Source organism: Phallusia mammillata, chromosome 4 (genome assembly GCF_965637545.1).
Source record: "Phallusia mammillata chromosome 4, kaPhaMamm4.hap1.1, whole genome shotgun sequence".
Classification (NCBI taxonomy): Eukaryota; Metazoa; Chordata; class Ascidiacea; order Phlebobranchia; family Ascidiidae; genus Phallusia; species Phallusia mammillata.
In genome coordinates, this window is record NC_137255.1 from 16,865,423 (window position 1) to 16,887,446 (window position 22,024).

Genomic DNA, 22,024 nt, shown 5'->3' on the forward strand with positions numbered 1-22,024 from the left:
TGATTTGGTAATTCATGCTGATCTTAATTGGTTCTTTTTTGGTACGTAACACATCCACATGTAACACAGCTACCACAGTTTCTACATTATCTGTGGCTGGGTCCTGTACTAATGGTTGTGACCGTCGCGTTATTATGGAGTTTCATTGGCGTCTTTTCCCTTGTGTCGCTTGGAATCGTGATGTTAACAATATTGTCTCAAGCAATTTTTGTTCGGCTAGCAGGGAGTTACCGGTAAGTTGATTATCAAGGTCAGTGTCACGTTCCCGTTTTCACGGGCACGCAAAAGTTTGGGACTGACTATGGAAGTTCCTTAACAGCTAACGCTCGTGTACTCTGATCGGCAGCAAACCCTTATTTTTACATTTATTTACGTTCAACCACACGTACTCAAAACGACAAACAAACAATCCAGCACTACTTCCCAGTTATCTCTCAATTCTATCTTATATATTATGTTCTATTCTCTCCTTAGATGGGCGCTTTTATAACGCTGATGCAACCATGAAAAGGGTAAAAAGGCGCTAACATGCCGTAACGATTTCCTTTAGATAAAACAATGGAGACTGCAACGGGCAACGGCGCCGCGATAAAAAAATGACAACACAATAGCGCCTGCAACGATAGACTCCAGACGTACAGAAATTGTCCGTGATGCATTGTAATTGGGCCGTGGGATATTGTCATGGGGTGGTCTACAATATTTGTGACACAACCCCGTTTTTAAAATGAGATTTTCTTCAAACAACAACTTGTGGAAATCCCCCCGGAAGTGACATGGCTTCGAATCTCGAAAGGATGATTCCGCAAATTCGCCACCTGACTGCATGGGCTGTTTCTTTAGACGGCGGGTTGTCACGGACGACAGGACACGGATAAATGCGCTTGACACGTTACTCTCACTGGTCGGCGCTAAAACAAGACTGTCATCAGTTGGTTCCTCGAGAATTTGTTGCAATGAACAAATAGATTTTCTCTCATCCAGCATTTGCACCTCAAAACTAGGGCGATTCTGAACCAATTCTTGATCTTGAACACTGACGACTGTCATTGGTATGGCGTTCTGCTCCGTCGTCTTTTGTATTGAAGCAACAATCTCGCCTCCCTCTTCTTCTGTATGTAATTGAATATTGACCCGCTCCTGTGACAATTCTGCGCCTTGCCCACCGGTCTTCGTTTGAATCGTGGCGTTATTCTCCGTCGCTTGTTGTGTCACAGAACCTGACTCTTCTTTGTCACACATTTCCACTTCCTTTTCGATGCGACCCTGCGACAAATCCTTTATTACCTCGTCTAGCGATTTGACGTTTTGCTTCACTGAATCGCAGATTTCCGTCCTCTCAACAGAAGTTGTCACAAGCCGTTTATTCATTGGTTCTGGAATGCGCTCTTGCTCAACTTCCGCCAGGTGAACACGATCCAGGTCGACTTTCTCCTTGTTTGTTTTTGTTCTACGGCGGTTCATAGCTTCCAGCTCAAGCTCAAGCTTCTTCATAGCCAGTTCGTGCTCGCGGATTTCCCGTTCGGCGCCAAGTTTCCTTTGCTCGGCCTCACCTTCACGTCTTTTCTGCTCAACCTCACGGTTAGCCCTTCTCTCTTCACGTTCATTCTCACGGTCCACCTGCTCATCTACATACTTGCGCAGCTCTTCGTCAACGAGTCCCATCTGTTTTCCCGCCTCCACGTAGAGGTTTACAGACGCCATTGCCGATCTTACAGGGGTTAGCGTTCAACTTCGCGTTTTAAAGTCAGTTCCCGGACGAGCCCCCAGATGTCACGTTCCCGTTTTCACGAGCACGCAAAAGTTTGGGACTGACTATGGAAGTTCCTTAACAGCTAACGCTCGAGTACTCTGATCGGCAGCAAACCCTTCTTTTTACATTTATTTACGTTCAACCACACGTACTCAAAACGACAAACAAACAATCCAGCACTACTTCCCAGTTATCTCTCAATTCTATCTTATATATTATGTTCTATTCTCTCGTTAGATGGGCGCTTTTATAACGCTGATGCAACAATGAAAAGGGTAAAAAGGCGCTAACATGCCGTGACGATTTCCTTTAGATAAAACAATGGAGACTGCAACGGGCAACGGCGCCGCGATAAAAAAAATGACAACACAATAGCGCCTACAACGATAGACTCCAGACGTACAGAAATTGTCCGTGATGCATTGTAATTGGGCCGTGGGATATTGTCATGGGGTGGTCTAGAATATTTGTGACAGTCAGCCAAACAATAAGCATACACTCAGCGTTTGTGCATTAAAGGTCAAAAACAGCGTTTCACACTGACAAAATAATTCGACTAATGAACGATGTAATATCAGCCATGCGAGTTGTAAAGATGTTTGCATGGGAGAAACCGTACGAAAAACTGATTTTAAGTATTAGGAGGTAAACAATTATGGCTAAGTTAAAAAAAAAATTAAAGCATGATATTTGTCACATTTTTATAGCGAAGAAATCAAGCAAATCTTGAAGACGTCGTTCATAAGAGCTTACAACACTGCGATGACGTACATAGCATCTCGCCAGATGATTTTGTTTACATTTTTAATTTATGTATATCTTGGCGGACAATTAACTACTCCCAAGGTAAAATGTTTACTTGGCGCAAACAAACCATTGGAACGATTTTTTGCGCCGTAATAGCATAGGCCAATTGTGTTCTTAGGTGTTTGTCATTCTGGCCTGGATCAATGCTGTGCGGTTTCCTGTGGTGATGCTTTTTTCCCTCGGAGCTCAATACCTTGCTCAGTCACTAATCAGCTTTAAGAGAATAGAAGTAGGTTCTAGCAGACACAAACGCTTTTACTGGTTGGGTTATAAAGCAACTCATCAACCAGTTGTTTTTCATTGGCTTTCTGCCTGTGGTTTGATCTTCAATTTAATGGAATCCAGTCGTATTCAACGTTTTTTTTTACGGCGGCCCAAATTTAGCAACCCAATGTAGCTGCCTTCCAAATTGTACATCGCTTTTTGACAAAAACTAGATTAAAGTTTGTTTTAAGACAAAAAGAAAGGTCTGAGCTGATGGTTATTTCAGTTTTTCATACACAACTGGTTGACATGCCATTTCACACTGTCACGCTTAATATGCAATCCTGTCATTTGTCCATACCGCGCAGAAGCATTTGCGATAAGTCAATTATCTTCCACATAATCAAGAAACAAAACATCTATTTCCAACTGTGTTGTAATAATATGACCTAAAACGAGTTTATACAAAATTGTGTGATTTTTCACGTCTTACTATAAAAGACCTAAATCAAAATTATGAAACGTAACTCTTTGTAAATTAATTAAAGGTAGTTACCTATTTATTGCTTACAAATATACTTGTTTATTCTGATTTTACTTTTATTGAAATTTATCGAAAACCTTCGTAAGCCCAAGCAAAAAGACAAAACACCCCAAGGGTGTCGCGAGCTACAGCTTGAAAACCACTGATATATAATGTACGGTGTAGACATTTTTACTTCTGGATGAAATACATCAACCTGACAACGACTCGTTCCCTAACAACGATTCACCCACAGTTGTATTTGAAGGTTTCACTGGCACCTGGGAAGAAGTGAATCTTGCGTACATTGATCGAGTAAAATACACTTATTTGTGTTTATCGATAGCTTGTATGCAATTATAATGCTCAGTAGTCACTTTGTACTTTGGCTACAGAAATCTGAGGGACCAAAAGCTGCACTGAACAACATTAGCATACAAGTCAAAAAATCAGATCTTCTCGCGGTCATTGGGCCAGTTGGTTCAGGGAAGGTGTAAAACAACTTTTTTTTGCACAGGGCAGTATGTAACACTTGTTTATTCTTTTTTTCACAGTCATCATTTCTTAATGGCATTCTTGGAGAGCTGCCAGCCAAATCCGGTCATATTTCAGTGCGGGGCAGAATTGCTTATGATGGACAGATTCCATGGGTTTTCTCTGGAAAATATCCTGTTAGGTGAGGAATACGAACCAATTCGCTATCTGCAAGTCATCAAGGCTTGTGCATTGCAGAAAGTGCGTGTATACTTTGTTGTGACTAACATTATTAGCAATATTATGTAGGATTTGATTTTTTGATTAAAGGCCTTCTATCGATAATATGCCAACAGTTATGTAATATGTTCTATCTTCTACAGCGGTGGTTTTTCATCCCGCGACCCATTTGAGCAACCAAATGTAACCTGCCGCGACCCAATTTCAAAAATTTCTTGTCTTCGTTTTTTATACATACAGTATCTTGCTACAACACACTGACACGCTTTACCTACTACTGTATTAGTATTTTGATGCTTTGACTTTCGTTTGCTCACGCGGCGCTGCGTGGCACTTGCATTGAATTATCTTAATAGTGACGTAAGAAAGCATTTTTTCATATTGTAATGGTCATAATGGAAGATAATAAGTTTAAATCGAACGGTTTGATTGTTTTATTGCTAAGATAATTTCATTTTAATCATAAACATTACTGCCAAGGTAGTGGTGTATATACAATACATCGTGTAGACGTTTCGACAATCTCTGTTGTCATCATCAGTACATGTTTTCAATCAAGCTGTGGAACACGGTATATAAAGCACTAAGGACTCCTTAATTTTGTTATTGCTGATAAACATTTACGTTTTTTTAATGTTTGTCAAAAGACCTCGACCCCCGGTAAAATGACAAACTACCCCCATGGGATTGAAAACCACTGCTCCACAGAAACTTAGACACGAGATAAGGAACTAATTCTTCGTTGCCTTGCTCATTTCTAGGATCTGAAGTCGCTGGAGAATGGAGATGAGACATTGGTTGGAGAGCGAGGAGTCACTTTTAGCGGGGGACAAAAAGCAAGAGTAAACCTTGCTAGAGCTGCTTACCGTAAACAGACCGACATCATCTTGCTCGACGATCCATTGAGCGCAGTCGATGCTGCTGTGGCCAACCATCTATTTCACAAATGCATTTGTGGATTTCTTAGTGACAAGGTACGACTTGAGCATTGTTGGTTATGATTTGTTTTGGACAAAAACGTTCTTTTTGCAGACAAGAATTCTGGTGACACATCAACTTGCTTTCCTGCAGGACGCTAAACAGATTGTTGTCCTGAAAGAGGTCAGGTCACAAATAGTTTTGTCTATTAATGCAATGTCTACGTAAAAGCCTTCTTAATAACCACAGTGTTCATGGGTTCATGGAAGGGGAAAAAATACAGTTAAAGTCTACACTTGTTTTCAATCGGTTTTGCAAAATCTACCTCAATTGTTCCTGGATAATTGAATAATACTGTACACTGTTTTACCGTAATTTTATACTTTTTAATCGAGGGGACTTTGGCCAACCGGCATACTAAAGGAAAATGGTACTAAAAATACACTGTTTTAGGGCTTGATTGTGGACATGGGATCATACAGAGAGTTGCAAGTCAGTAGTACAGATTTTACAAAACTATTACAGCTTGACAAGAAGAGTGGAGTCAATGAAACCTCTAAAAATGGTGAGAATTGGTCGTTAGAAAATTAACAAAATATATCTGCAGGTTTATTTTTGCTGAAAAAAATGTTTCTGCAGGTTTGTACGCCTCACCAGGCAGGGAGAGACTGTCTTCTAAATCCAGTGACGACGAAGCAAAAAAGAAGGTGTTGTAGCCCAATGCGTTTTGTTGTATGTAGGTTTCTATTTGGTACGCGGTTGCCCCTAGACCTTTTTTAACTTTACCTCATTGCTTGCACCCTGTTAACATGGGCTACCTTCACAAATAACCTTCTGCCCTGTCGAGTGCGTCGTTGTGGTTTGATTGGAACAAAACAAGTTTCGTTGTTAATTTCGTTGCTGCATTTTTTGTTTGATTTGGTTGGGACAATTTTGATTAGGTTTCTTTTATTTTCTGATTGAATGGTTTAATCCCTTTTCTGATCTTCATATATCTTCGTGTTTTTATATCATATTATTGCATCTTTGTACTTATAGGTGGAAGACGTAGCTCTGGTAAAAGATGAAGAATTAAAAAAGCAAGGTAGCATCGGTTGGAAGACGTACTGGGAATATTTATCAAATAACACACCAACTTTCATTCTACTGATCATCATTATTCCTGTTGACCAAGTGCTTTCGGTTCTTGGAGACTGGTGGCTTTCTATATGGTATAGTTTCCTAAATACACATTGGTTTGGTACAGGGGTCGACAACTCCTGACACGCCAAACGTTTTACAAATTAATGCACACGTACTTTAAAAACAATCAAACTAATATAATTATAAATGATGATTTCCAGTTCGTTTTGTCTTATAAACCAAATAAGGTGGAACAATAAACTAATTACTCACCTAAATGTTGGAACGCCAAGTCATTGAAAATCAGGAACAAAATGACAAGCGGCGTTGATAGGTTGTCGACCCCTGGTATAGAATGTAGTACTTCTCTGTATACTTGTTTTAAATTCCCGGCACCTTGTCAATGCACTTTTAATTTAAAGTGATGACTTAGCATGACTGGTGACCAACTCGTTAGCTTCATAACATTTGAACGTTTGAGTATCTTTTTCATACACAAACGAGAAGTTAGGTAGTAAACTGCAAGAATCTTTAAAGGAATGCGGTTTTATAGGGTATGGTAGTGTGTCACGTATCTAGTGACAATAGGGTCGAAATTAACAAGTGGAGTAATGGAACACCTTAAGTGGATGTTTAATCGATTGCTAATCCACTAAAAATGACTTTCGAACATCATATAATATGTGATTATAAGGCGAATTCGGAGCCCATAAACAGTGGAAACACAAGTTTATATATTTGATCTAACAGTGTATTTCAATATCATTTTTTTTAATTGCCATTACTTTTTCTAGGGCGACGAAGGTCAGTGTTGGTTCTGGCAACACAACTTCGACTTGGAACACTAAATCTTCAATTCATGCTACCTATCTCCTGGATAACCAGTTTTACATTTATGTTTTTGCTGGTAAGCGACTGACAAATTTAACCATACAAAACCTGCATCAAAACTTCGGCACAGAAATATAGACTTGTTATGCGATTGTGTAGCAAACTTTATCACAACGAGATTTTTGTCTAACAGTAACTCTTCCAAACTAAAAGGCCATGTTTGCAAAAAACGCAAGGCGCAAAAACCTAAAGAAGAGTTACCAGATATATGGAATCGTTTTTTGCCCAAATTGGCAACCTTTGTCAGTAATAAAAATGCGCTGTACTGGTGTACAGGTAACCATTAGTTTACAAATTACATTGTATTTGTTTCCTCCAACGTTTTTGTTTTCACAAGACAATAGATGTCCCTATTGAAGGCGTTCTACCGAATCAGTCGGTCTCCCAAGCATTACCATATGGCAAGGCACAGGCTAGAAAAATATAGCCTTCGGATTCGAACCCACGAGGGGAGTCTTTCCGGGACTCGCGCTCTAACAACTGAGCTACATAGGCCCAGAGGTGAACCCGTCGATTGTCGAATCACAAGCACCGTTGCCTGCCTCGTATACTGCACATGTCAGCTTCATAGTCGGCGATCGCTAGATTAACCAGAATCAGTTAAGATAAAACTAGATTTTTTTAGCCTATACGCCCTGCAAATGGAAATGCTAGGTGATCGGCTGATCCGGTAGAACGCCTTCAATAGGCCTGGTGTACTGTGATCCAATCTTCATATTTTTGTGTCACCCAACTTCATGCAGGTATTACCTTTGGTTCTATTATTACCTCCTTGCTTCGCGGCGCATTGCAGCTGTATCACCTAGTGGAATCAGGAAAAGACATGCACAACAAAATGCTCCGAGTTATCCTGAAAGTCCCTATTAGGTTTTTTGACACCAATCCTGTGGGTAAGACCGCGTGTGCCAAGCTAAAACATTTTAGGTGTATGTAAACGGCTTAATTGACTTTCAGCAACAATTCGCTTAAGGCAGGTAGAATTTTAAACCGTTTCTCAAAGGACACGGGCCAAGTGGATGAACTTCTTCCTTGTTTTTTTCTGGTATATCAGAAGTAAGCGTCATATGAACACTTTTTGAAAACCACAAACTGGTAAGTACGTTAACGCAGTGGTTCCCAACCTTTTTTTGACGCGACCCAAATACTCATCAAAATTTTGTTTAGTGGTTTCTCGCGACCCATGGACATGCTATTTTAGTTGTATCTTTGCCTGCAAATTTGGAAAGCTTGTTGAAAATTACTACGCAGGTTTAGCAAATCAAATAACGAACAAATAGGGTTGTTTTTTCGACCAAACATTTCCATTTAGCCTGAACTTGGAGCTGAATCGAAGAATTGTTAGCCAGACAACGCTCAACTGTGAGCTAACACGTCACTTTATGACGTCACAAACAGTTTTAACCATTACCACGACAAATTGTGATAAAATTATTGTTGGGCAACAATTTACAGCCTTGGGAAATATACATAAAAAAACGCTACAAGACGAAATCAAGTAGATGCTCTTATTCGCACTAAAACAAGCGACCCAACAGAATGTTCAGGCGACCCAACTTTGGGTCGCGACCCATAGGTTGGGAAACACTGCGTTAACGCATACATTTTTTAGACTTGGGCACGAATCATTTCTATTGTCATTTTGGCCATTGTCACAAATTACTTTGTGATTTTGCCGCTTATTCCCATTATCATATACTTCATATGGCTGAGGCGTTATTACATAAATACTTCACGTGATATAAACAGGATAGAGGGTCGAGGTAAGTGAATCTTAGATAAACTGACGAAAAATTAATGATTGTTCGAAATTTGTTTGTTTTCTGAAGCCAGAAGTCCGGTATTTTCGCACCTCTCATCCACTCTACAAGGTCTCACAACTGTCCGTGCGTTTAAGATGCAACATCAATTTGAACAAAACTTTCACGAACTACAAGACAACCACAGTAGTATGTTTGCTTGGTACTATATATAGACAATGTATACACTTGGGAACATGCATGAACCTTCTACAGCTGCCTGGTACATGTTTTTGGTCGGATCAAGGTGGTTTTCAATCCGGCTTGATCTGCTTAGTTCTGTTTTCCTTGGGTGTGTTGTTTTTCTATCCATCCTTACAACTTCAGTAACGGATGTCGATGCTGGTCAGGTGGGACTGGCTCTGACTTACACACTTCAGTTGTTGGCAATGTTCCATTGGGGAGTGAGATTGACTGCTGAAGTGGAAAATCACGTAAATTTACTGTAAAATGGGTCGAAATTTTGGTTGCCAAAATCTGCGTTAAATGTAAAACGAATTTGTCTCTTGCGTATATCAAGGAAAAGAGTTTGTTGTGTCTATAAAAAGCTAGTTTGGTTAAAGTCTGTAAATGTCCGATGCAATATAGAAGTTTCGAGAAACACCAATGTTATTTAAACGAAGATGACATCGGTTGAAAGGATTCAGGATTATGGCAAACTACCTACTGAACCACCACACTACATAAAAGAGACACAACCACCATCCGATTGGCCATCGCAAGGACGAATCCAGTTCGAAAATGTCTTCTTTGCACATTATCAAGGTGGGATCAATGTTCTTGAAGATGTTTCAGTTGAGTTTCGACCACATGAAAAGGTTTGTTTACACGAGCAATGAACAGGTTCAGTATACCATATTTCATTTTCCAAAACTCGGTAACATGGTAAAACGCAGTGATGCGGTACAAGAAATGGCACAACTTTACGTTTAGATTGGAATCGTTGGTCGCACAGGAGCAGGAAAAAGTTCACTTCTCTCTTGCTTATTTCGATTAAACGATTTGAGCTCCGGAAAATTAATAATAGACGACGTGGACGTTTCGAAAATTGGACTTACATGTTTGCGCTCTTCCATTTCGTCTATACCTCAAGTTAGTCGTTGAAAACTAATCGTTGATCACCAAAAAACACCTTTAGCTGCAATGTTGTTTTGCCTTTTTGTAGGATCCGATCCTTTTCGCTGGAACTCTGCGACACAACCTCGATCCATTCTCGTCACACACAGACGAAGAATTGTGGTCTGCATTAGATAAAGTGAGATGATTTTCACAAAACTGTATTTGCATTTATTTCTTTTTGTGATATTTAGGTTCGAATGATGGAGACGATCGAAGTCTGTTCGTCCAAACTTGAAATGCACTTGGCTGAATCGGGTTCAAACTTCAATGTAGGTCAACGTCAGCTGATCTGCCTCGCTAGAGCAATTTTGAGGAAGAACAAAATCTTGCCATTGACGAAGCAACAGCCAACGTAGATATCAGGCAAACAATTAATGAGATGTGTTGTAGTTTTTCACACGAAGCACAAAATAAGAAAAAAATATTGTTGTGGTAACTTACAAATGCTTCATTGTGTTTCAATGCGGTATTTAAACCGCAAATTAAGGTTTGATATAAATTTTCTGAAACAAGTAAGTCGCTATATTTTTGGACGGAATTATGTTGTTGTGAACCATTAACTGGGTAACCGATCTGAAACGTGCTGAGATGGCTAATATGTTTCATGCAGAACTGATCAATTAATTCAGCAAACCCTCCGCGAAACTTTCCAATGCTGCACAGTGATCACTGTGGCGCACCGGATCAATTCCATCATTGATTGTGATCGAATTCTGGTAAAGCTATTGTAGTAACTTTCTCCAGGCCAATTATTAGTTTTTGTTGCTTATTTAGGTGATGCGGTCTGGAAAGGTTGTTGAGTTTGATGATACGTATACATTGTTACTCAAGGATGGAAGTGAATTTGGTCTCATGGTTGATGCCGTTGGACAAGCGGAAAGTCTATCATTGCGAAATGCAGCAAAACAGGTAGAAAACCTGCAGTCAATTTGTATTGGAATTACCGCAAGGAAACACATACATTTTTTTGCAGGCATATCACATTCGACATGCCAAGTCAGGTGTTTGATTCCATTATCAGCAGGTAATTGACGTCTAATGGAACATCAATTGTTTTATCACTTGTGATGTCATAGAATAACTGATGAGGTTGCCAGGATGTTATTAAAATCATACCGTTGGAAATGCATGTCACAGAAACATTATATTTTTGTTACCGTGACTGTAGGTATTTACAGTTTTTCAAAAAAAAATGACTTGGCTGGTCAAGTTGAGGAATAGCGGTAAATCAGTGTAAAATCGACCCCCCAAGTATATTGTAGGCAAAATTCGATAGCAATGTAAATGCTGCTTGTTGGAACTGACGTTCTTGGTCACTTGTGTACCAGTCAACATTATAATATTGCACTATTATTACGGTATAGCGCCAGCGTTTGGAGCGCAGTGCAGTTGCAAAGTAAGTCATGTCATACTATTGTTTCGAAAACCTTTATTTGAAACATATAATATTTGTCATCAATGTGTGAGTTTCCGCCGTTAAAAACTGTTGTTTTCTGTGCAGATAAAATAGGATGCTGTTCTGTGGTACCTGAGAAAAAGGCATTGTGCTCAGCTAAAGGGAGCTATTGCGTTACAAAATAACACTGAAAACAATATAAACTTTAGCCGTTTAAACAAGGAATAAGTTTTACTCTACCGTGTCTTTTAAGGAGGATACCATTTTGATTCTATACGTTCTAAATATCATTAGGTCTACATTTGTTTAGATATTTAATATCATTTTGTGCTGTGGATTTGCTTGTTAAAAAATTACAGAGAAATAAGAAGGAAAAATACTCTGCGTAACATCTAAGCAGTCGGTAGATCTACTAACACAAGAACTCACACTAGACAGGTTGGCTAATTTCCGATATGTGGCGAAACGGAGCATAGTCGTTTGCTTTAGCAATAATTGCTGAATCAGCAAAATGCTGACCACAATTGCAAACGCCTGTGCTCCGCGGCGCCACATATCGGAAATTAGCCAACCTGTCTAGTGTGAGTTCTTGTGTTAGTAGCTCTACCTAAGCAGTTGGCCGTTGTACAGATGCTAAGACGAGGCTACCAATTGTATAACACCTGCAAAGAACATTAACTTTTATATTAAACACCTTAAACAAGGCATCGTTTGGCAAGTGAGTGTTTCACCTGCAATAGTTGATGATGCAACAATACAACTCATACTGCGTCTCTTGCACCGCAGTGATTAGTGCCAGGTTGCAAAAATACAAACAGCATGAATACAGCTGCATTTAATGCCATTCGCTTGATTTTCCAGAACTGTAGCAGTTTCAAGTTTAGGCGGTTCGTATCCAAGACAAATGATCTTATTTCAGAATTACTCGTTAAAGCGCATGGAAAACAAGAGGCAGCCAAGCGCAACGAAGAAAAGGCAAGGTTCGCAGTGGTGAAAAACAATGTTGTTTTTGAGGTGAAACCTTTAAGCAGGTTTGCGGTCACTGTTTTTGCGCGTTTTCTCAAGGGAAATAAGGATTGCACAGATTAACCTGAGAAAGCAAAAATGTACTCGGATGTCAAGGTAAAGCAGAGGCGTGCAGAAAAGGGCAATTTTGTATCAAGGTGCACTCATTGGTAAGTAATCGTACACTGTATACCTCTGTGGGTTATCCGATCACATCCTTAGGTTTCTACATTTAATTGATATAAAAATACAATCAAAATTTTAGAGCAAAATCGCTGATTAGTCACCAAATTATGTGATGTTTTTTTATTCTTTTCTACTGTGTTTTCACAGTCATGGTTTAATGACCCTGTACAGTCAAAGTCCTTTGCTTTACTTGCAAGGATATTTCATTAGAAAGCAACGTTTAATCTAAAATGGCAAAGAATAGAAAAAAGTATTGCTGGTATTGTTTGTATGTTTGCTTCATGCTTGTCCCGAGTGGACAGGTAACGCCTGAATGCATTATACAAGTCAGTAAATATTTTTGTAACTTTTTTGTATTAGGGAGTTGGTAATAATTAAGTTCAACCCATCAATGTCCACTGTTTTGAAGCAATTCCACTTGTTGCAAAACGAACAGCTGTGTCGCATTTAACTTACAATGCTACCGTAATTTCCTTTTATCTTAATTTGTCGCTTTTTTCTGTAGGTGGTTGAATGACTTCTTTCGAGAAGGAAGCAAAAAAGACCTCGAGGAAGAAGACCTTTACAGATTAACAGAAAAAAACACGTCGTCGCACATATGTGACACGCTTGAAAGGTTTGTGATGACAAACATTTTAAACAATAACACTATAACTATTTGCCGCGGGGCTTTCAAACGACTCCGCTTTTGGTACTTTTACTGTTATGTTAAAAGTATTTTGTTAAAGATGTACTCTTTGGTTTCAAAGATTTGTTTCAAGTCTAAGAACTGCAGAAATCACACTGAACACATTATAAAGTACGTACAGGGTGGTATTCAAACTGACTACACGAATTTCGTAACGTAGAAATTGGAACAAAGAACTTGAAAAAGGCAAAATCACGGGCAACCGACCAAGACTATCACGGGCTGTTTGGAAGACTTATGCACTGCGATGGAGTGGGTTCGGCTTTATTGCTTTTATAAAAGTAAACATCAGGCCGTGTTGCACACAATGTAAAGGAATCAAAATTCGAATTAACTGTTACTTCGCAGGATATGGTCCCGTTGGTGATCCCGCTTCTCTTGAATCGACTTTTGTTGTATTTCGAAGGCGTTACCCCGTTAAGTGAAGCATATTTGTGCGCTGTTGGTATCTCTCTTGCCTCTGTTGTTTATATTTTCTTGCATCACGTTTACTTCTTAGGATGCCAGAAGATCGGTTGGCACATTAGAGCTGCAACTTGTGCCCTTATGTATAAAAAGGTGGGCATGGTGTCGCAAACTACTTGATAGATGTGCTCTAACAGGAATTTGCATTTTAGACAATTCGGCTCAGTCAGAAATCTTTATTGAGCACAACTGCAGGTCAAATTGTTAATCTCGGCGCCACAGATGTCATTCGATTTGATTTGGTATAAGATACTAAGTACTGATTGGTAATTTTTGTTGGTTTTAACACACTTGTCGTGCAGCTTCCTCAATTTTTGCAATATCTATGGTTGGGCCCTATACAAATGGTCGTGGCTACCGTGTTATTGTGGAGCTTCATCGGTGTCTCCTCTGTTGTATCGCTGGCAATGGTGGCTTTAACGATATTAACGCAAGCATTTTTTGGTCGCCTGATCGGTAGATATCGGTAAGTTAAATGTCATAAGTAGTCAGAAAAAATGTTGTACTTATCGGTCAACTCACGCTTAAAAGGTCAAAGACAGCATTGCATACCGATAAAAGAATTCGACTGATGAACGATGTCATATCAGCCATGCGAGTTGTGAAGATGTTTGCATGGGAGAAACCGTACGAAAAACTGATTTCAAGCATTAGGAGGTAAAAACTTATTGATAAGTTTCTAAACTCATTGGCGTATTTCTAAACTAATTGATAAGTTTTTAATCTTTCTGTTTATTATCATTTCTGTTGTAGCGACGAAATTAAGAAAATATTAAAGTCGTCGTACATACAAGCTTACAACGTTGCAATGGCGTACATATCATCTCGCCTGATGATTTTTATTACGCTTGTGGTTTTTGTGTATATTGGCGGACAATTGTCATCTTCTAAGGTAAAACATCACGTCGTTACCAACAAACATCAGGACGTTATGTGTTTATATGACTGCAGATTGACACAGACGAATTGTTTCTGCAGGTTTTTGTCGTTGTAGCTTGGATCAATGCAGTGCGGTTTCCTGTGTTTTTGCTTTTCGCATATGGAGCTCAGTTCCTTGCCCAATCACTCACCGGCTTCAGGAGAATAGAAGTAATTGCTAACATATGCGAATGCTTTTATATGAAAAAATGCTAACAGTTATAATCACATTGCTGTTCATTTGCTTTGTGGTGTTTGGTTGGTCTTTGATTTAATGTAAAAAATACATTACAGACGTTTTTACTTCTGGACGAGATACATCAATCTACGGAAACAGATTTCGCTGATAAAAATACCAACGATTCAACAAGGATTGTATTTGAAGATTTCACTGGCATCTGGGAAGAAGTAAATCTTGCTTATATTGATGAAGTAAAATATATTTATTTCTGTTTATAAACAGCTTACAGCCACCTTAAACTTACTAGTCATTTTGTTTTAAAACACACCAGAAATCCAATGGACCCTGTGTTGCACTGAACAATATTAACATTCAAATCAACAAATCAGACCTTCTAGCAGTCATTGGGCCAGTTGGGTCAGGGAAGGTATGAATCAACTTCATCTGATCTGTTTTACATACAACCAAACCTGTTTTGGGTTTTTCCTTTTCAGTCATCTTTCCTCTATGCGATTCTCGGAGAGTTGCCAGCCAAATCAGGTCATGTTTCAGTGCGAGACAAAGTTGCGTATGTTGGACAGATTCCATGGGTTTTCTCTGGAACTGTGAAAGAAAATATCCTGTTTGGGGAAGAATACGAACCAATCCGCTATCTGCAAGTGATCAGGGCTTGTGCATTGCAAAACGTCTGTACCGTTTGTAATTGATACCGTTTGTAAGGTATTTTCACCAATAGACAAAGATTCAATACCGTCCCTACCGTGTATTTTTCGCCCTGGATATTTGCACCATAATTTCTGATCTAAAAGACTACCATTAGCATAATTAATGTAGAATGTATTTGTCTTTGATGTATGCTTTGAGATGATATCTCGTAACTTTATGCTTGCTGGTTTAAAGGACTTGGAGTCGCTGGAGAATGGAGATGAAACACTTGTTGGAGAGCGAGGGGTCACTTTAAGCGGGGGACAGAAAGCAAGAGTAAACCTTGCTAGAGCTGCTTACCGTAAACAAACCGACATCATCTTGCTCGACGATCCATTGAGCGCAGTAGATGCTGCTGTGGCCAACCATCTATTTCATCAATGCATTTGTGGATTTCTTAGTGACAAGGTACGAGTTTTTATTGTTGTGGTCTGTACTGGACATTGATGTCACTTTTGCAGACGAGGATTCTGGTGACACATCAACTTGCTTTCCTGCAGGAAGTCAAACGGATCGTGGTTCTAAAAGAGGTCAGACGTAATCATATTTTATTTTATCACTTTAAACTTGTAAGCCTATGTCCAAATCTACACCATTCTCGATGTTAATGACAAATTACGTAGTGGTTTAGCATTCGTAAAAACTAGGCAACGATTTTTAAACTTATACGATCTTGTTGTGATAAACGCGACTTTTGTGATGTCTGTTGTGATACTTTTGTGAAGTGTTAGGTCTGGAGTAATACTCAGGTTTAGCTAATATCTACTGCTTTTATATCGATTTAAGTTTGGGTAATAAGTTTGTCTGTAGTATAGTGTTGCTGTATTTCAATTTTGCACTTTTATAACTCCATGGACATCTGATGACTCAAGCAACAAACTGAAGTTGTGCTAAATTTCACTGTTTTAGGGCTCTATTGCAGACGTGGGATCTTACAGAGAGTTGCAAGTCAGCGGTACAGATTTTACAGAACTACTAAAGCGTGACAAGAAAGTTGAAATCAAACAGACCGTTAAAAATGGTGCGATTAACAACTTTAAACCAATACATGCTCCTTACGGTTTTCTGAAGAAACAAAATATTACTGTAGATTTGCACGCCTCAACAGACAGACGGAGACTGTCACCGGTGTGTGATGACGAAGCAAAAAAGGAGGTACTGTAGCTCTACATTTTCCGTTCGTGCAAGTAATTGATGGTTCCCATGAGACTTATTTGCTTAGGCCTTTTTTAAACTGTCTATACTTGTCTCTTATTTGTGCCCACTTTGACCTCAATGTTTTTTTTTTCAAAACTGTGCATGATACAGACATGTTGCGTCCGTGTAATCACATCGATTTGCGCGGTGAACTTTCTAAGATGAGGAAAACAACCTGTTTTCTCTTGTTCTTTTTGACTGTTTTGTATACCGGTGGGCCCGGCATTTTTCGGTTTGATTGGAACAACTCTAAAACAAGTACAATTTAATTTGTTGAAATTATGAATTATTTTTTTGCAGGTTGAATACGTTGCTGCGGTAAAAGATGAAGAGATAAAAGGGCAAGGTAGCATCGGCTGGAAGTCATACTGGAAATATTTATCAAATAACACACCAACTTTCATTCTACTCATCATCATCATTCCTGTTAACCAAGTGCTATTGGTTCTTGGGGACTGGTGGCTTTCTACATGGTAATTATGAATACTCTTTGATATATCGGTTTCACTAGTTGCTTTACTTACTTTCCTTGACCGTGTACTTTTTGTTTAAAATATATCAATTTGGGTTAAGCTTTTGAAGATGGTAAAAATGAACATGGAGGTTTAAATTTTGTTTCGACTTTTCAGCCCATTGGTTACGCTGTTAGCCAATTTACTCATTAGCTCCACCAGTTAAAATGGGTCCATTGCTGTATGTTACGCTATGATGCCACAATGTATACTCATCCCTTCATTCTGTCAAATTTGTAACCGATCTTTATATATGCTACGTCTTGCTGTTTGAGAATAGTTAGCAGTGTATATGCAACGGCTGAATGTGCTTAACCAATGACCACTTTTTTATGTCACTGTTATTCAGTGCGTTGCGGTTTATAATTTGCTTTCTTTTTAACCCATAAATGTGTCAAACTTTAAACAATGTGAAATGAAAAAAAGACATTTTTGGCGTAGTAGTAAACTGAAATATATATTGTTCTACAATTGATAAACATTGGAAGGTTTGGTTAATATGTCAACGCTATGAACATGTGGCGTCACGCTTGTAATTTTGGAATGCTTTCGCCAAAGTTATCCCGAAAACTATGTTAGTTTTTTGGTAGTTACGTATACATTTTTCTAGGGCGACAAAAGTCAGTACTGCTTCTGACAACTTAACTTCATCTTTGAATACCACATCTTCAAATCAAGCAACCAATCTCGTTGACAACCAGTTTTACATTTATATTTTTGCTGGTGAGGACTGCTGCGGAGTCTGAAACTTGTAAATAATTTTAAATTGAAAGTTAGCAAATAAAAACAAAAACAACCTCAGGTTACTAAAAGCTGGATTGATGAACAGTTAAATCATTTTTCGGGCCAGTATTGCAACTTCAAAATATCTGTTAACTGCATGTCTATAAATATTATAAAAAGATGAAAGCAAATTGTTATTGATTTGTTTTGTTTTATCGTATTGTATTTTTATACAATTTAAATCGATTACAGAAAGAGTCAAATTAATAGCAATTTTTTCATTAAATATGAACCCAACTGTAAAGGTGAATTAATGACACTGTTGCAGTTGCAATGTTCCCAATTATTGGTTAAAAAAATGTAACTTTATCTACCAGAAACAAACAAACCACGTTTATGTGTTTGCATGGTGACTTCGACGTAACTTATTTGTGTACTACAAGATATACACATTTTCAATATCGAAAGACAATTTTTTATTATTTTTTTGTAATCCTATATTCATATTTATACTTTACACAACACCTCGCAGGTATTACCGTAGGTTTTATCGTCACCTCGCTGCTCCGTAGCGCATTAGAAATGTATCATCTGGTGATATCGGGAAAGAACATGCACAACAGAATGCTCAAAGCCATTCTCAAAGTTCCAATTAGGTTTTTCGATACAAATCCTGCAGGTAGGACAATGCATGCGTAGCTCAATTTTGCTGTGGTGTTATAGACAATTATAGACTTCAAAGCAAAATTTCGCCAAATGCAGGTAGAATTTTAAACCGTTTTTCGAAGGACATGGGCCAAGTTGATGAACTCCTTCCTTGGATTTTCTCTGATTTATCGCTTGTAAGTTTTAAATGAATACGATATATGAAATTTAGAACCACTTGCAGATCTGTTAATGTACAAGTTTTGTGTTTTAGGTTTGGGGACAAATCATTGCTATTGTCATTTTGGCTATTGTGGTAAATTTCTTTGTGATTTTGCCGCTTGTTCCCATTCTCATTTACCTTATATGGCTGAGGCGTTACTACATAAAAACTTCACGTGATATAAAGAGGATAGAGGGTCGAAGTAAGAGCATCAAATAAACTACTAAAAAACTGATTACTTTAATCCGTTAATTGCTTCTTAAGCTAGAAGTCCGGTATTTTCGCACCTCTCATCCACTCTACAAGGTCTCACAACTGTTCGTGCGTTTAATATGCAACATCAGTTTGAACAAAACTTCCACGAACTTCAAGACAACCACAGTTGTATGGTAAAATAGTTCATGCAGTTTGCACAATATTAATTAACATTATTCCACAGCTGCTTGGTACATGTTTCTGGTCGGAACAAGGTGGTTTTCAATCCGGCTTGATTTACTTAGTGCTGCTTTCCTTGGTTGTGTTGTTTTTCTATCCATCATCACAACTTCGTTGACCGACATAGATGCTGGTCAGGTCGGACTGGCGGTGACATACGCCCTTCAGTTGTTGGAAATGTTCCAATGGGGTGTGAGATTAACTGCTGAAGTGGAAAATCAAGTAAGTTAGTGTTATAAGGGTCATTTTTATTCTTCAATTGCAAACATGAGAAAACGATGAAACATTTTAAAAAAATTGTCTAAATCTGTTTTTCGGAAAACAAAGATGACATCTGTGGAGAGGATCCAGGAATACTGCAAACTGCCTCCTGAACCACCACACTACATAAAAGAGACACAGTCATCATCCGATTGGCCATCGCAAGGACGAATCCAATTCCAAAATGTCTCATTTGCACATTATAAAGGCGGGGTCAATGTTCTTGAAGATGTCTCTGTCGAGTTTCTACCACATGAAAAGGTTTGTTTGAATAAACATGTTAAGTCAATAGTCATATTTGGTTCTCTCATTTTAAAACCCTGTTTGCATTTAGATTGGAATCGTTGGTCGCACTGGAGCAGGAAAAAGTTCACTTCTCTCTTGCTTGTTTCGATTAAACGATTTGAGCTCCGGAAAACTAATCATAGACGACGTTGACGTTTCAAAGATCGGACTTACATCCTTGCGCTCCTCGATGTCGGCTATACCTCAAGTCAGTTTTGTTAATCTCTTGTTTTGAGTTATATATCCTACTAGATTCGGTCCTGAGTTACTTATTGGCCACATTTGTATCATAATTTAACCCTGACAATTATACCTTGTGGGCTTTTATTCAAAAATATTCGGGCTGGATTAGGGACTTGTGCTTTTGGGACAGGGTTCAGATCGAGTTTGGATGCAACTCTGCACTTGCTTATAATAGAAACAACACTCTTCCATAAACCATGATCTCCTTTCATTTAGGACCCAATCCTTTTTGCTGGAACTTTGCGAAACAACCTCGATCCATTCTCGTCACATACAGACGAAGAATTGTGGTCTGCATTAGATAAGGTGAGATGATTTTTGACTCAAAAAAATGCCTGTATGTGTGACCCTGAGTGCCCCTGTTTAGGTTCAAATTAAGGAAACGATCGAAACCTTTTCATCGAAACTTGAAATGCAGTTGGCTGAATCGGGATCGAACTTCAGTGTTGGTCAACGTCAGCTAATCTGCCTCGCTAGAGCGATTTTGAGGAAGAACAAAATTCTTGCGATTGACGAAGCAACAGCCAACGTTGATATCAGGTTAAAAACTTCGAAGTTATTTTAAATCGCCCAGCACAGAAATCGTTTGTAATTCATTCTCTCATATTAAGACAACTATCCCAACACATGCTTATATTTTTGGTTTTCTTGTTGGAGGTATGACTATGTATGCCTAAAACCAGTTTCTTTGAGGTCGGTACTGGTCGGCGTTACTTTTTTTAATGATTTGATTTGTACTTTAAATTAAAACTACAAACCTAAAATCAAACCCCAATATCTACACGTCATGTGTTATTGAAACAATTTCGTGTACATTTACATTTTTGATAGCTGAGTTATGTTGTTGTCGTTCTAACCATCGAAGCTAAACGTGTTGCCCGTACCTTATGCAGAACTGATCAACTGATCCAGGAAACCATCCGCGAAACTTTCCAACACTGCACAGTGATCACTGTGGCGCACCGGATCAATTCCATCATTGATTGCGATCGAGTTCTGGTAAAACTGCTGTAGCTTATTCCAGGGGTGTCAAACTCGTGGGGTTCGGGGGTCACATTGCAGTTTGGCAATTATGCCGAGGGCCGCATGTGATTTTTCATCTAGTTTTATACACTTAAACAATCTTTTCGCTACGACGGCCGCATTGCGGATCCTTATTTCACCAACAGACGCCAATTATCTGCTAGTTTTTGTTTTAAAATTACAGATGTAAAGAAAAAGGTTTATATCATATATATACCATCTATTGACGCCCCAAAAGCCCAGATTAAATTCCAACTTGATGCACAGATTGAGCTGCACAATGTGAAGATCAGTTTTAACTATTTATTACGTCATAATCTGTATTGTGACGCTTTTCGTACCTGTTTTTTCGCATTGTTTGCACACAATAGGCCTACAAAAAGTCCGACGCATATGGCTGCCAGGCTGGTAATACTATTTTCAGTAACACAAACTCTGTTTAGGGCAGTTTGAAAATCAAAAGTTTTGACAAAGGAGTTTTAATTACATCACAGCCGCCAGTACATATATTTTAATGTGGCCGTAGGGCCGCAGGTTGTACATCCTTGACTGAAACTATGATGAACGGTTTAATTAGTATCATTTCTATTAATAACATATGAATTTGTATTTATTAATTAAATTTCGGTAAATGTCTGTTTAAATAATAGCTTTCACTTTGAAAAGTAAGAAAAAATTAGTATAATTAGATAAATTCTGACAAAATACTACAATTGTTATTGACTGTTTGTGGGCCGCATGCGGCCCGCGGGCCGCGAGTTTGACAGGCCTGGCTTATTCGATTTCAGACCAACCAAACTTAAATTTGTTTTTAATCAGGTGATGCGGTCAGGAAAGGTTGTTGAATTTGATGAGCCGCATACTTCGTTGTGCAAGGATGAAAGTGAATTTGGTCGCATGGTTGATGCGGTTGGCCAAGCGGAAAGTGTGTCACTACGAAATGCAGCAAAACAAGTAAAGGAAATATTGAGACAAACAAACGCAAGTACTATCGATATCAACCGATATTTTTCGTTCACGCAGGCACATTTTAAAAGACGTGCGCGGTTAAGCACTTGATTTCAATCGATGACGTCATTTTCCTTG

General features: G+C 38.7%; 2 protein-coding genes and 1 pseudogene across 3 annotated transcripts; 2 read left to right on the forward strand and 1 right to left on the reverse strand.

Annotated features, from left to right (window-relative positions):
• Nucleotides 1–348: 348 nt before the first annotated feature.
• On the reverse strand, nucleotides 349–2,236 carry LOC145223189 (uncharacterized). The gene has a single exon (XM_080089562.1). It carries the CDS (start codon nucleotides 1,702–1,704, stop codon nucleotides 547–549), a length of 1,158 nt encoding a protein of 385 aa, XP_079945688.1. The 5' UTR covers nucleotides 1,705–2,236; the 3' UTR covers nucleotides 349–546.
• LOC145223546 (ATP-binding cassette sub-family C member 4-like) lies at nucleotides 2,202–11,691 on the forward strand (annotated as a pseudogene). Its single transcript, XR_013859490.1, has 25 exons — nucleotides 2,202–2,206; nucleotides 2,273–2,398; nucleotides 2,461–2,599; nucleotides 2,679–2,789; nucleotides 3,474–3,602; nucleotides 3,683–3,778; nucleotides 3,842–4,022; nucleotides 4,763–4,975; nucleotides 5,034–5,102; nucleotides 5,373–5,484; nucleotides 5,559–5,626; nucleotides 5,958–6,130; nucleotides 6,836–6,948; nucleotides 7,676–7,822; nucleotides 7,907–7,974; nucleotides 8,542–8,692; nucleotides 8,759–8,878; nucleotides 8,945–9,162; nucleotides 9,352–9,546; nucleotides 9,662–9,820; nucleotides 9,894–9,983; nucleotides 10,039–10,210; nucleotides 10,458–10,563; nucleotides 10,622–10,756; nucleotides 10,821–11,691. The product of XR_013859490.1 is annotated as an ATP-binding cassette sub-family C member 4-like (transcript).
• Nucleotides 11,692–11,711: 20 nt separating this feature from the next.
• Nucleotides 11,712–21,997, forward strand: LOC145223548 (ATP-binding cassette sub-family C member 4-like). Its single transcript, XM_080089955.1, has 29 exons — nucleotides 11,712–12,418; nucleotides 12,940–13,050; nucleotides 13,283–13,403; nucleotides 13,471–13,680; nucleotides 13,740–13,829; nucleotides 13,890–14,053; nucleotides 14,119–14,244; nucleotides 14,341–14,479; nucleotides 14,566–14,676; nucleotides 14,800–14,937; nucleotides 15,018–15,113; nucleotides 15,181–15,372; nucleotides 15,587–15,799; nucleotides 15,853–15,921; nucleotides 16,301–16,412; nucleotides 16,482–16,546; nucleotides 16,889–17,061; nucleotides 17,711–17,823; nucleotides 18,356–18,502; nucleotides 18,586–18,665; nucleotides 18,743–18,893; nucleotides 18,956–19,075; nucleotides 19,131–19,348; nucleotides 19,454–19,648; nucleotides 19,722–19,880; nucleotides 20,132–20,221; nucleotides 20,283–20,455; nucleotides 20,809–20,914; nucleotides 21,758–21,997. The coding sequence occupies exons 1-29, from the start codon at nucleotides 12,348–12,350 to the stop codon at nucleotides 21,995–21,997; spliced, it is 3,993 nt and encodes a 1,330-aa protein (XP_079946081.1). The 5' UTR covers nucleotides 11,712–12,347.
• Nucleotides 21,998–22,024: the final 27 nt, after the last annotated feature.

What these genes read in the sequence shown, in the direction of transcription:
- LOC145223548 (XM_080089955.1), top strand. Translation starts at nt 12,348, where the DNA reads ATGTACTCGGATGTCAAGGTAAAGCAGAGGCGTGCAGAAAAGGGCAAT. An exon ending in AGTTTCTACCACATGAAAAG is followed by an intron (nt 19,649 to 19,721) that starts GTTTGTTTGAAT and finishes GTTTGCATTTAG; the next exon opens with ATTGGAATCGTTGGTCGCAC. An exon ending in TTGATTGCGATCGAGTTCTG is followed by an intron (nt 20,915 to 21,757) that starts GTAAAACTGCTG and finishes GTTTTTAATCAG; the next exon opens with GTGATGCGGTCAGGAAAGGT.
- LOC145223189 (XM_080089562.1), bottom strand. Translation starts at nt 1,704, where the DNA reads ATGGCGTCTGTAAACCTCTACGTGGAGGCGGGAAAACAGATGGGACTC.